The sequence below is a fragment of the Epinephelus fuscoguttatus genome, linkage group LG4 (genome assembly GCF_011397635.1).
Source record: "Epinephelus fuscoguttatus linkage group LG4, E.fuscoguttatus.final_Chr_v1".
Classification (NCBI taxonomy): Eukaryota; Metazoa; Chordata; class Actinopteri; order Perciformes; family Serranidae; genus Epinephelus; species Epinephelus fuscoguttatus.
This window is the reverse complement of record NC_064755.1, coordinates 11775914-11791078: the sequence shown is the minus strand read 5'-3', so window position 1 is coordinate 11791078 and position 15165 is coordinate 11775914. Positions and strand designations below refer to the sequence as shown.

The 15165-nt window shown below is 40.1% G+C and overlaps 1 protein-coding gene across 1 annotated transcript; it reads left to right on the top strand.

The window, feature by feature from the left end:
• Positions 1 to 57: 57 nt before the first annotated feature.
• Positions 58 to 15153, top strand: pla2g15 (phospholipase A2, group XV). Its single transcript, XM_049573618.1, has 7 exons — positions 58 to 347; positions 3233 to 3389; positions 7317 to 7435; positions 7620 to 7718; positions 8364 to 8588; positions 10998 to 11110; positions 12173 to 15153. Exons 1-7 carry the CDS (start codon positions 197 to 199, stop codon positions 12572 to 12574), a joined length of 1266 nt encoding a protein of 421 aa, XP_049429575.1. The 5' UTR covers positions 58 to 196; the 3' UTR covers positions 12575 to 15153.
• Positions 15154 to 15165: the final 12 nt, after the last annotated feature.

Below are 15165 nucleotides of genomic sequence, written 5' to 3'. Positions count from 1 at the left end.
GATTGCTGCTGGAGTTGCGTTGCCGGGTGAATTGCTCTGTCATCAGGACCTCGTGATCACCACCTTCTTCTTCCCTGATCGGGCACATTGTGATAGATCTTGTCTGAAGGCTCTTAATATCAAACCACCACCCCTGCAGAGCTGCACACCGAGGAGGCGACCATCATGAGCTCTTGGCTATGAGACATCAGGAGCCATGGCGGCTTGGCACCGGATAACCGCCCTCTCTTCGCTGCTCCAAGTCGGTTTGTTATTGTTGCTGTTGTCGGCTCGGAGCAGCGGGAGACCGTTGGAAAAATGTCCCGGCGACAAGCCTTGTCAGCTAGCGAAACCTCCCGTGGTCCTCAGTAAGTGTTGTCTTCAGTGTTTCCAGTCTTGTTCAGCTCACTGTCTGTTGCTAAACAATTGCGCAACTCACTGCCATCCTCAACAGCTAGCTACGGAGGGCGATATTCAAGATAGGCCAAACTCCATTCAAAATAACATCAATTTAAGCTCTTCCTTGCTTCTCTCAAATGTTTTATGAAGCTTAAAGTGTATTTCAACACCTTTAAAATTACTATTTGGCAGTCTTCAATTCGGCTACCAAATATTTATGTAATTTAATATATACGTCGTGTAAATTTAAACTTTTGTTAATGTTTGGCCTGTTGGTCCCATTATCTTCCTCCAGCATAATACCCAACGACTCATCGAAGAGAGCCGGGTTATATGTCGCATTTTATTTGAAGAAGAGCAGTTTTGAGTATTACGTTTGTGCTGTATCGAACATAAGTTCCGGTCGACCCCGAAAATGTGTGAAGTCATCGTTTGTTAGGGATTTAATTTCGCTTTTAAGGGAGGCGTTTTACGTTGCCATATTCGCGAACGGAGTTTGGCTGTGTATTGTAAGGGAAAATAACTCGGTTATCGCCGATGATTAGCAGAAAAAGAACGTAATACCACACCAATGTTGGTATGCATTTGTGAGATTGGTAAACATTTAATCCGTTTTGTCCTTATACATCTTGTACATTGTGTTCTTGTGCTCAGTGAGGGCAGCTTACGGTTGATTGTTTACAGTCAGAGCTGGACTCTGGTCATATGACTGAGCTGGAACACAACATGACTCTCAGCACTGCAGCCTATCAGCTCCTCAGGAGACTGAGGGAGGTCTGCATGCCTAGACCTTTCTAGACTCTGTTTAATCCTACAATAATGTGTGTCACTTTTATGTTTATTTCAGATCATAACCCAGGTTTACAGCCCCTGTCATGTACATGTCATCCCCCTCCACTCAGTTATTGAAAGGGTCTTGGGTTCAGAGGAATCTTATCTGTGTTTGGCTAAATTACAACCACAGCCTCTGTCTGCCTACATATGTGAGTGATAAGAGCCTGTGTAGCTATTTGACCTACAGTGATCCCTTGCTGTTTTATTTGTGCTTGTGGTTTAACAGCCAGTGTGTCCATGCACGTAGTATGTATGTGTTTATACCAATAGTAGTAATAATTGTGAAGGTAAATGTGACTTATCTCCCTCAGAATGACTATTTGTATATCACTTAGTCATGTAAGACAATGGATTGGTGTTATAAAACACACATCAATGTGGCATTAGGAAAACATGTTTCCTTACTTTCCATCTGTCTTCAAATAGATGCTACTGTCCTGTGATTTATTTTATTAATAGTACAGTAGGAGCAAACAGCCATTGCACAAACCTTTAAATGACTATTGACACTCAAACTGATCCCTCCAAAGAACCACAAACAGTACAACATGACAGTTCTAGACGAAAGCCTGTGTTTAGTTTCTGTAATTGTGTGTTAAACAGACAGTGAGGCAACCAGAAGGGCCTGTTCATCTAATTTGACAGACAGAATGCAAAACTAGCAGCTGAAGGAGGCAGAAACACAGACCATTCACTAATTCAGAACTCACTGTCAGAGAATACAATCTAAAGCAACACATTTTCTAAGCTGTGACTGTTGCTGCAAACATGGAGCCATAGTAGTGGATAAACATGCTGGCTCATTCTGAGATTTGGTGCTGTTTTATCAAAAGAAAAGCTCAAATGAAAACATTTCTGGAAAAAAATAACACTTAGACAAAATATTGTTGAGTCAGTTTTCATTTTGACAGTGCTGACTATGTGATTCCAAGAAATATTACCTCAGGTTATCTACCATTTATTTCCCTAAACTTCAGACAAATGATACCCTTTTCCTTTACGTTTTTTTTGGCATTTAGACACATCTTTACAAAATTCTGTCGAAACATGTTGCGCAATATTTACAGTTGAACAAACGTTGATGAGGCTAAAAGGTATAGTTTCACAGGCCCTTAAAACAAGTCAGTGATGTTAAAAAATTCCACTAACTGTCAGTCTTTTTTGTATCGATATTTGGACACGTTTTTGATTTGTGTTTAAAACAATACAGTCTCCGTTAATTTTACACTTACGAAGGTACCAATCTAAATAAACAAAACAGAACAGATCTACAATTAGATTTTCAACCTAGGGCTGCACAGATGAAACATTCGGAAAGAAAATCAGATGGTCCTCAACTTGCATTTGAAAAAAATATCCTTTTTTATGTGCCTGGGACGTTTTTTGCGCTTGTATTGAAAGAGGTATTGAATAGGGGTGTGTATTGGCAAGAATCTAGGGATACAATACATATCACGATACAGAGATGAAAAGAAAAGAATCTAATTTATGGAAAACTCATGGTATAAAGAACACTTCATGCTGTTATAGGTATATAATCTGTGTAAACAGTGTATTTTCATACTGTCAGAACTAGCGGTTGGAGGGTTAAATACAACACACAAAATAACCACTGCCAGAAATGTTTGCATTAAAACTACTGATTAAATATCGATATAGTACTTTTGAGAATCGTTATAGTATTGCAAAACGAAATATCGCAATATTTCAACGATATCGATCGATATTTTCTCACACCACTAGTATAGGATATCATTTTTTTGTACTAGTATGTATCAAACTTCAAAAATCTGGTAACGTGACAACCATATTGCTTTGGGCTGTTATGGAACTTTTTATTCATTGGATTAAAATGTGCTATATCGGGATAGGTATCGTTATTGGGATATGAAATGACCTATATCGGGATATGAGATTTTGGTCATATCCCCCAGCCCTAGTCATCAGTCATTTAGGACAATCTTGCTGTGACAGTGATGAAGCTGATATGCAACTCATTGCTACTGTGGCTTCATTGCAGTTCCAGGGGATTTAGGAAACCAGTTGGAGGCGAAGCTGGATAAACCCAGTGTGGTCCATTACATCTGCTACAAAAAGACCGACACCTTCTTCACTCTGTGGCTCAACCTGGAGCTGCTGGTCCCTGTGGCCATAGACTGCTGGATAGACAACATAAGGTATGACCTGGGTCTTTCTGTTCACGTTCAGACAACGATAAAACAACAAATAGACTTGCACTGATTAAAATTTTTTGGGCCGATCCCAATTTTCGATTTGCAGAGTGTTTGGAATGATTTCATTTTTTTCAAATTGCAATATTTTGCAATATTTTCTGTCTTTCCTTTTATTAAAACATTTTAACCAAGATACAATCAGCTTTTCAATAATCATCTCAAACAAACAAACAAAAACAGTGACACAGGTTAAGAAACATTTTCCTTTTTGCTCAGATATTACTTCAGGTACAGTATTAAAATAAATAAGTAAAAAAAGACATACATAAATAAAAATAATAATTCTTGGTGTAGAGCATTTGTGGGTAATTTCTTGAATAGACAAAAAAGTAAAAATATCTCCTGTGGAAAATTCTTCGGGACGCACCCACCAGTAAGCACGCGGACACGCGCAACTTCAGCATGCGGACACGCGCCTTGTCAGTTTCAAGCGGCACAGTGCAGCATTAAGTTTAACACGGACAATTAACAACTTTCTCCTTCTCTCCTTCACAATGTCAATCATGCGGCGGGCGGAAATTTGACCGGCGTTTTAAATCGGCATATTTTAGACTGACCGGCCAGTCACAGGTCACGGCCAATCATGTGAAAACCGGCCCGATTCCGAGCACTGCCGATTAATCGGTGCAAGTCTAAAAAATACTGTTTGTTAATGATAAATTCATCCACCTCAGCAAAGTGCACAAGATGTTCTCGTTTTTGTCACGTCTTTCTCATTTAATGACATCAGAACAGCAGGGAAATCTGATGTTGTCGTTTCTTTCAGCTCTTACCCCTATCTTATTTTATCTGAAGAGATCGTGAAAATTACATTTTAAAATTAGCTGTTAATATGTGGTGATCAGTGTTATATTTTTCTGTGGTATAGGTGTGCAAATATGTTAAACAAACCTTGCTGTTTTTGCGGGGGACGTTGGTGAAAACATGCTGTAGTGCAAATTCCAAACTACAGATTCCTGGAGGTGCTGTTGATAGGATGACGGGTGTAGGTAGACGGGGTCGTTGACCTGGTCGACTTTGTGTTGACCATTATCAACCTACATTGGATAAACTAACCTTTGAACCCTTTGTTAATCAACATGGTATGGAAGGACACACGAGGGTGAGATAGAATAGATGTCTCCATCAGCATCAACTGAAAAACCCTTCGAGGTCAGGTATTGAGTCAGCCTCTGTTTTAGCCATTCAGCTTCTCGTGTCATATGATTGTTGGTGTTTTATTGGAACAAGGAAATAGATATTATATTAATTTGTAATTTTTTTATTCATTTTGACATGAGATATGTGAGCTCCAATAAGAACTGTCGTGATGGAATTAAAAAGACATTTTGCATTAATGTTGAGTTATTGTTGCGGCCCTTGTGCTCAGGAAGTGCTTTTACTTATCCAGACTAATGTGATATCAGCCAGATAAAATGCTTCTGTTACTTCTCATCTGTGTAACTCTAAACTGACAGCCTCTTAAACTGCAGTTAGAGGACTCATTTGATAATCTTGAACTACGTTATCTTGACTAATGACGTGCTTTTATTGTGAAATGCAGATAACTGGCTGATCATATGATTACACTCATGTGACTCGCTGTCATGGCACTGTGGTTATAAACAAGACAGTTAACCAAAAGCTCAGGAGCCACCTTGCACTTATGTTTGGGCGTAAAGCCAGCTCATGTGACTTCAGCTGAACAGTGGCCACTATGAACACAAGTGGCATTCACAGGATAATGGTAAATGCAAATAGAGGACAGTGATTAAGTCAGCAAACTCTCAGCCTCAGTAGTGTCAGTTATTCAGCAACTTACTATGTAAAGATTGCTAATTTTGTACATGTACATGTTGGATTTGTCAACTGAAATCCACTAATGAATGGATCCATCATGTGTTAATGGATTTTGTGACTCCTATTCTGCTTTACAAAGGCAAAAGACTTCAACTCACCAGAGTGTAGAACAGAGAAAATATACGTCAGCATTGTTTTGGTGTCCAGTTAAATGAATTGTAGGCATAATATTGGAACTTTGGCAATTCTTTGCTTTTTAAAAATATTTAGTAACATAAAAATGCTTGACTTTTGACCCCTATTACAAACTTAAGGTACTCTGCCATTGCACTGTATGCAGATTAATAAGGGCATCAACTTCCATTTGATCTCTCACTTTGTTGTTGATTACAGTAAACAATATACTGTATGATAATAACAATGACATAGATAGAATCTAGTGGTATATCAAGAAACTAACCACGTAATATAATATGATTAAGACTATAACAGTATTGCTCCGTTCCATTTACCTTGTAAGTCGAAGGTCAGAGCTCGGAATGACATCACTACCGAGTTGATTGCGTTGCAGTTTAACAAGTTGGGAAAACCAATACCAGTTGATAAAAATGCATTACACATAACACTGTAGCAGCATGTCCACAGGTTGGTCAGAACTGTGTGTGTACGACTGTTGTAATGAGACACAAATAAGACAGAAGTGCTAATAAACAGTATGTTACTGTGGCTTTTACTGCTGTTGATGCACAGAGCAGCCATACTGGATTTCGAGGTTAGGGTTGGTGAACCTTCTCCAGTTTTCAAAGTAGGAAATCCCGCTTCAGGGAGCATTCCAAGTTGAAATTTCCAACAGGGAACTCGGAAATACCGACTTCCCATCACAGATGGAAAGCATCATAACTTCATTCTAAGCACAACAAAACAAAGTCAGAGAACGTTGAGTGGAGTTATGGGATTTTGTCCTGTTTTCTCCTGAACTTATAAACAACAGAGGACACAGGACATTTGTCCACCTGACAGAGAAGGTCCTTATTATTCCAAAAATACACTGAAGGTCTTTTGCCTCTGTACAGCAGTATTATTCTTGTTTTGTCTTTTTTTGCAGGAGAATCATGCTCTACATTTTAAAATTGCAGTTCTCATAATTTGGGGGCTTTGGGGAATGTAAACAGGAAGTTAAATGTTGCCTTGGAGTCAGACAACTGTCACTGGATTACTTTGATACTGAAGAAAACTGATAAACGTGATATGATTCTTAGGCAAGTTCCACAGTTGTAAAGAGCGTCTTTTCTGTGTCATTCTGGGAAGTGGATGTACGTATATTCACGATGATCAGTGGATCTCTTGGAAGTGTAGAATCTTTAAACATGTGAATCATGTCTGTGTGACTTGACCGAGTTATAATTCCGTGTAGGAGGACAGATTTTGACACAAATTGCAGCTTCAGTATCTTTTCTCCTCCTCCTCCCAAACCCAAATTCATGAAATAATCCGAACCTAGACTACTTGAATGACAGAGCCTCTGTGTGTGTGACCTGAGTCATGCTACAGGTTTGTACATGTTAAGCTGAGTCAAGCTAAATGGACACAGCACAAGTGTTAGTATCTGAGTCACTGATTCACAGCTTTAGTCAGATAACTTAAATAATTCAGGTAAATGAGGGCAGGACTCAAAGTTTTAACAATCATAAGTTAAACTAAAATAATGTTAATTAGAATTTGCACTTCCAAAAAAAAATCAAGAAACAGTTAGAGCGATCATCTAGCATCGCTAGATAGATTTACAGCCTTTGAAAAATCTGAATTTCATTTTAGTTTGAAAATATCTTCTGCTAATGTTTGCTTTTGCCAAACCTAGATGTCCTCTCGCACGAGTTTTAGAATTAGGGAAGTTGAAGTCACACAAAACTAACAAGGTGTTGGAGTGATGGCGATTTAAAATGGGAAGTGTTTCTGTCACCTTTAATAAGATGTGTGTGTGTGTGTGTGTGTGTGTGTGTGTGTGTGTGTTTTACTGCAGATACAGAACTGACACTGATCAAATTCTCCTTGTGTGTGTGTGTGTGTTTGTGTGTGTGCATGTGTGCGCAGGCTGATTTACAACAGCACCACACACAGCACCACGTCCCCTCCGGGCGTGGACATCCGCGTCCCGGGGTTCGGACAGACGTATTCACTGGAGTATCTGGACCCCAGCAAACGCAGTGTGGGTGAGTTAAAGGCACCAAACCAAACAGTAAATCCATCCTCACAAATACAGACGAACAAGAATGACATTGTTAGTTTTCTCTCTGGGTATGAGACTGAAATATATGCTGCTTTATTTTTTGTGTGTGTGTGTGTGTGTGTGTGTGTGTGTGTGTGTGTGTGTGTGTGTGTGTGTGTGTTTCCTAGGCATGTACTTCTTCACTATAGTGCAGGCGCTGGTGGAGTGGGGCTACACCAGAGATGATGATGTCAGAGGAGCTCCCTATGATTGGAGGAAAGCTCCCAGTAAGCAACCATACACATACACTTACATTCATCCCCTGAGCTGTTATCCTAACTGATCAGTGATGACCTATAAAACCCAAAATACACCTTTTCATTCTTATGGTTTTCATGGTTTACGTAGCACTTGTGTGGCTGCTCTTCACGAGGACTGAAATATAAGTACACAAAACATAATAGCTGGTGTTTGGAGAGCCTGTCTGTGCTTTGTTTGTCAAAGCAATTGGAACATTTACGACATGGGACACACAGAAAGAGTTATGGTCCGTCAGCAGAACTTCCTGAACCATAACTCTACTAACTTTTTAAATAAAAAATATCTTGTAGAAGTAATCCATTGTGCTGTGTGTAATCCACACAACACAGTACCTGAGTAGGCATTAACATGTTTGTTTATTTTGAAAGAGGAAAGTCAGAATAAAAGGGGACACATAGCATGGGTAGGTGTGGGAAATTTTCCCCGTCAGACCACATATTTCAGCTGGTGCACTCGCTTGAGCGCTCATCTCTTCAAACCAGGAAGCAATCAGACCATATTATCTTGGCGTTGCCCCAAACTAATAATGGAATTGCAGGGAAACTCACAGCTGGGCCAGTGGGGGAAGTTTGTTTACTAATTTTCTCCGTTGTTCTTTTGTCCTCTCTCAGATGAGAATAAAGAGTATTTCCAGAGGCTGCAGGACATGATTGAAGAGATGGCGGAGAAGGCTGGCGGGCCCGTGGTGCTCATTGCTCACAGCATGGGCAACATGTACACCTTGTACTTCCTCAACCAGCAGCCACAGGCCTGGAAAGACAGATACATCAAAGCTTTCATCGCTCTGGGACCGCCATGGGCAGGGGTGGCCAAGACCCTCCGCGTGGTCACCTCTGGTAAGAGATGGAAGCTGTATTATGGAAACAGTTTTAGCATGTATATGTGCGGGGTCAAAGCCTGTATTATGTTTTGTTGTAGCTGTCTAGAGAAGTCCAGAATGAAAAGAGTAAAGAAGACCGCATGATAAGAACTATGATGTTACAAAAAGAAAAACAAAGAGATAACGTTGAATCAGATAAGGAATTTCCAGCACAATTTCACCTGCTTCTAAGGTGCATGAAGAAGGGAAAAGTCTGAAGAGGTAAAACTGCAGTATACAGAAAAACTTTGTCAGACCAACACGTTTCAGCTTGTGGCCTCTATGGATGACCCAGATGAAGGCTACAAGCTGAGGCACGTTGGTCTAACAATAAAAGATAAACCTAATGCTTGCTTTTTGATGGCAACCTATAATTTAGGCATCACTCTTGAGGTGATAGGACTGGCTTGTGACTTAATCAAGAGACAAATGTTCCATCCTCTTAAGACATCATAGATATGTTTCATTTGTCCAAATAAATATCTGCTGTTGTCTGAGGTGGAAACAAAACTGAAATGCCAAATCTAATAGTTATATCTGAGCAGCTACGGGTGAATGGTTCCCTGAGACCAACTTGCTAATGCTAGTTAACTGGGACAAAGATGCCTCTCTAACCTCAATTGCTTTTCGTCATTAAAAATGTAGATTAATGGTGTCATGTTACATCCTTACTGAGCAGTGAAGTCCCTCAAATCTTAAGACGTGACCGATGAGTGCAGTTTGAAATGATATGACAGGAAAGGCCTGTGGAATAACCCCAATAATGTGCAGCAATTGTTCTCATCACTCTTTGTTCCACTGTTGCATTACTTCATAACTGCTCAGACCAAATTGCATAAAGGACAGTTACATCAGATCCTGTATGTTGGTAAATGTTTCCCTGCCCCACTTGACCTGTAACTGACACACAAAGGATTAAAGATCCTCTTTAGGAACTGATTAAACCCTTAGAAACACATTTGCAGTCATCAAAATTACACATGACATCCCTTCATACCTTAAAATGCAGCTCTAAGCCTTTGCCTCATTTAGTATTCCTGAAGTTATGAGTACGCAAATTAGCCCCACCCCTCAGAGGCTTGTCTGCAGCTGGAGCGTACCTGCTCATCACTTCAACTTCTGCCTGTAGACAGTAATAGATAACATGAGTCTTTAGCTTGTCTACTTATCAAACCGCTAATAGTGCTGCTAATGTTAGCTAAACCTTGTCCGCAATCACCATCTCTGACAAAGTGAAGTGAAATTGCAACTGAACTTGCAAAATATGACACGTAGCAACACCTGGGTTCCCCACATTTCACTGTAGCATTATGGAAAGCCCAAAGTTGTTGCTATTGGTTCCCTAGGTTTGTGACATAACAAACCTTGGACGTCTGACTCTGTATTCTTGAGACACTGCAGGTCCGAGGAGAAAATGTTCAGCCATGGTGTTGACTGCTTAGTTTGCTTATGATATGACATGTGGCGTATAAAAACACCATATAGACAAGTTTAAAAAGGTGAACACTTGACTTTTACTGGAGGGGGTGTTTAAACAATACTTGGCAATACATTATACTTTATATTTGTGTGTCATTTGTTTCAGTTGCATTGGCATTCAAAAGTTTTGAGTCACCACTTACATCAATATTTTTGTTCTATCCTTAAATATTGGCCATTTTAACTGAGATAAAACAGTCTTCTTTACATTTGAAATCGTTTTGGCCCCAGAAGAAGAGGAATTAAAGGATTCAAACTCCAGTCCAGAGAAGCATAAATGAGCCTCGATCATTATTGAACAACAACGGTGCAATTGAGCTCTAAATATTTTGGAGCCTATTTTTCTTTTGGCCTTCTGCAGTCTACCTAGTGGTTGGAATGAAGAGGTTTAAACTGATTTGTCAGTCGACAGTATGCTCAGCTGATATTCCCGATCCAATCCCAATTGTGCTAACCTAAAACTAGATTAGCAAACCTTAGATTAACATTGCCTGTTCATTCCAGCTTGTTAGAGGCATTATTTTGCACTTGACACTGAGACAGGAACCTGTTCCTATTTAAATCTGCACACATGTGGATACCATGCTTCCCTTTTTTTGCTCAGAGGTATATTTGTCTGTTTCTGTCCTTCCAGTTGTCTGGTTGAACCATTGTACAATGTTACGTGTTCCACGTACAAAACAAACGCTTCATACAAAATAACGTCTGTTTGCGAATAAGACTTTCTCGCTCTTGTGGCCGGAGATTCCAAACTTTACAACAGTTTTATGTCTCTCAGGACATGAGTAGTGTTTTTTGTTTTAAAGAAGTCACACAATGAAACTCACCTTGTTGGTTTGGGTCCGTGGCTGAAAATACTCTGCTCAGTTTTACTTCTCTGTCACTGGTTTCTTTTCTCTGCCTACAGGTGACAATAACCGCATCCCTGTGATCAGCCCATTGAAGATTCGCTCCCAACAACGCACTGCTGTCTCCACCTCCTGGCTGCTCCCCTACGCCCACTCTTGGCCCAAAGATCAGGTCTGTGTGTGGTGGACAGGCGTTCATCGTTTTCTTTCCCACCAGGGAGGCTTAAATTTTCTCCTTCTTTCTTTGTCACATTTAGTTTCCGTCTTCCTCTGTTCTGTCTTTTGTCCACCTCCCCCGGCTTCAAAAGGGTTCAGTATCTGTCGTCAGTGGAAATTTCCAAAACAAGATGTCGACTTGAAACTTTGCAAGCACATCGACTGTCGATCGTGACGTCAAACCCCCTTTTTATAAATCAAATAACTAATTAACCAAACTTATCAGAAAAACTAACAACTTAAAAACACACAGTAGCGTGGTAAGAACTATTTAAAATGACAGAAACCATCTTTGGGAAAGATTTATTTGACGTGTACTTTGGTTTTGGCCTGTGTCCCATCCATTAACATGGAGGAGGTGGCCTGTACTGCAGCCAGCCACCAGGGGGCGTTTGAGATGTTATGGCTTCACTTTTAGGGAGCTATCTTGTTGTCCATTTTTATTATACAGTTGTTTTTTTTTAGTTTTTCCAGAGAACAATCTTAACTCATCAACCTTCTTACAAGCTGCAGCAGGCAACTTTATTCCAGTAGAAAAGCTCTGATAAACCCATCAAACAGCACACTGACAAAGTTAGCATCTAGCCGATGTAAAAAGTGCAGCATTTAGCATCTAAATGGAAAGATATTTCCCTCAAGATTTGGTGGAAACAAAAATAGAGCTAAAAGAAGAATGATTTTTGCACAAGTAGACAAAAGCACTTCTTGTATGTTAGCCTGTGCTCATTTGGCAGTTACTACTGATAATGGGACGATATTGTCACAGAAGCATAGTTCCCACCCTCTGGTTTCCCCCCAAGTTAACAGTGTTAACTCTGCTAGCATTGTTGCCATTGTTAGCTCTGTTTATTGAGTTAGCACTGTTAGCTGCTAGCCACTGGCCCAGCCACTTCCATGTTGAGAACCATGTGGAGACAATCCCGCCCCAGACTCTGAACTTTGGAAATGCTCTGAATGTCACACTCAACTCCTTTAAGCATTTGGTAGAAGTAACAAAATTTTCTCCATCCACCAACAGGTCTTGGTGCAGACGCCCACCGCTAACTACACTGTGCTGGACTACAAGCGTTTCTACACAGACATTGGTTTTGAGGACGGCTGGCTGATGCGGCAGGACACGGAACCGCTGGTGGCTGACCTCACTCCCCCTGGCGTGGCTGTTCACTGCCTGTACGGCAGTGGCGTCCCGACGTCACAGGCCTTCCAGTACTCTGACAAGTTCCCCGATGTGGAGCCCACGGTGGTGTACGGTGAAGGTGACGGGACGGTGAACCTAAATAGCGCCATCCAGTGCGGTCGGTGGGTGGGAAAGCAAAAACAGCCTGTGAAGTTACAAGAGCTTCCGGGGAACGAACATGTGAACATGTTGTTGAACTTCACGACTGTGGCTTACATCAAGACTGTGCTGTTCTCCCCCTGACGCTGGCAGAAACTGAGGCTGATGGCTTTGCGTACACACACACACCCATACACACACAGAGCCATACGAAGGACAGACACGGACTTGCTCATCTCGCCTGTCTCTCTGAACATTGACTGCCAAATTACTCCTCTTACATGCCACATTGCTCAAGAAGAAAGTATTGACATTTTGTAAAACAACTGCAGGATTAAACTAATTTTAAATTAATTTTATAGCTGTAATTATATAACTTACGTTAATGTCAGGTTGTTTACTGTTGAGTAAGCCTAAATACAGTGACTTTTTTTATTGGTCCCAGCTTTTAAAGAACCCCAGATTTTACCTACTAAATCTGCGTTATTCTGATAAAGGACACGCTTATGTTTAAATCTAAAACCAGGGATATACTATACTGTGCCACTTTCCAGAGATATTAATCAAAATCAGATCTTTTTATTAATGTTGTGAAAGAGATTTCTGAACTCCTTTGACTCTAATGTTGTTGGGCTAAGCACATGCTGTTTTTGTATCTTCCTCAGTGCAACAGGTCACATGTTTCAGTGTTTGGTAAATGTTCAAAACCAAAACAACTTGATACGTCTTTTTTGTCTTTTGATTTCTAGTGATCCTTTTGTTGATCTTTTTTTTTTTTTTTTTTTGCATGCAGCCAAGCTAAATGCCCCTGATGGTCTGAGGGCTTTGTTTTTTGTGTCATTCATATTACATGACTTGTGTGCCGAAGGACTGGAACCACACCTGGGAAGCATAGATGTTTATTTTAGTCACAATGAAGCCACTCAAAGGTCAAACTAAAAGATTAAATGGTTTTAGACAAAAACACCTCAACTCAAAGTCCACTTACCAGATTTTTCAGGAGCTTTTATCACATCTCACGCTGTTAATGAATGAAAGGAAACGCCTTTACTCGTTGATGAAGACTGGAGGAGCAGAGATACAGTTGAAAGCTCCAGGAAATAGAGTCATGTGATTTGTTTTGTATAAAAACAAGACTCAAATAGTGGAACTCCGGTATTTTTCCAACCTGCACCCTATTTTTCCATGTTTTTGTGTCTGAGTAACTTGTGAGAACAACGATTTTTGAATTCGTCCAGTATTGAGTGAGATTGCTGCAGCGAAACAGGCTACAATATAGCCAACGTCAGGGTAGGTGCATCTCGCCAGCTGACGTCTATTAAAAGAGTTAGTGTTTTTTATCACTAACAGGCTCAGATTGTTATTAAGAGTGTGTGACATCATTACAGAGGGACGCTAAAGAGAGATTAAATGGTTTTCCGTAGCCTTTGCTTGTTCCAGTCTGTTTGGTGTCCGAGTCTCACCTTGAAATATTGCACTTTTTCATATTACACTACTCAGTCATGACACTGATAATCTTTAAGAGAAGAGTAAGATACACTCACACACTCCTCTCTCCAACTCTCATTCATGTTTCCACCGTTTTTTTCCTGCAACAAGTCACCTCGTGAGATGTCAGAACGAGACTTCTCCTGAAGCGAGACTTGGATGCAAAACAGACCAGAACAGGCAAAGCACACAGAAAAATAATTGTCCTTTCCATAATGTTGTAAGACTCTCATAGTAATACTTTAAATGTATGTAAATTAACGAGGCGCCCTGCCTCGAGGGGTTACTTTGTAACTTGTTTCACCACTTGTAGCTGCAGCACTGTCTTTCCATATTGGACCAGTGTCATTGTTCCCATGAATCACTTAGACACAAGAACATGGAGAAAAAAAAAAAAGGGTCTAGGTGAAAACAAACAAACCCAAACAAAATGGAGTTCCTGTTTAAACAAAAAGACTTCTCAAAAACTAAACTTGCCTTAAGGACTTATTACTAACTTTTTCCGGTGCTTTCACCTGCATCTCATGTTTGCTCAGTTGTCCTATCCAAAGTCTCAGGCTTTAGGTCATGTGATGAAGCTTTATCCGCTGGTGTCCAACATAAGATGTAGGTGAAAGCACCGGTTCTTACTTTGACAATCTACTGTTTCTGATGTCAAGAAAGAGCTTTCAAGCTAATTTTTCCATAAAATTTAAACAAATAAACTCATTTTAAATTTTGTTGCCTTCTGACTGCATCAGAAACAGCTTAATAGTAAAGACGGGCTGTTTTTTTAAATGGTTTGAATTAGTGCTTGATCATTCACGCTTAACCTAAAATTAAATAACCAGCCATATAATGCTTTCTCTTCACTTCCCATGTCCTTTACAGTACATTTTAATAGTTCTATACAGATGTTTGTGCCCAGGTTTAGTTTATGTGCATACACATATGGATTCACACAGGCACAAATGAGGGGACTTTTTTGTTTGATGGTGTAAATCTGATGTTTACTTTACTGTTTATTATTTGTTATTTCCTCTTTCAGTTTCGACAGACTTGAAGAGTTCCAAGTGCAGAGTTTAAACCCGGACTCTTTGTCCTTGCTGACATGCAGTCAAAGTCTCTCTGACCCGAGTGATTGTACTGTGCCAACCAAGATGATAAACTCTGAGTATCATATCTGCTGTGAACTATCATAAATGTGTGTCAAACATGTGCTGCCTTCTATAGAGTAAAATATTTCAAATATTGCATCCAGCATTGAC

What these genes read in the sequence shown, in the direction of transcription:
- pla2g15 (XM_049573618.1), top strand. Translation starts at nt 197, where the DNA reads ATGGCGGCTTGGCACCGGATAACCGCCCTCTCTTCGCTGCTCCAAGTC. An exon ending in CCCCAGCAAACGCAGTGTGG is followed by an intron (nt 7,436 to 7,619) that starts GTGAGTTAAAGG and finishes TGTGTTTCCTAG; the next exon opens with GCATGTACTTCTTCACTATA. An exon ending in ACTCTTGGCCCAAAGATCAG is followed by an intron (nt 11,111 to 12,172) that starts GTCTGTGTGTGG and finishes ATCCACCAACAG; the next exon opens with GTCTTGGTGCAGACGCCCAC.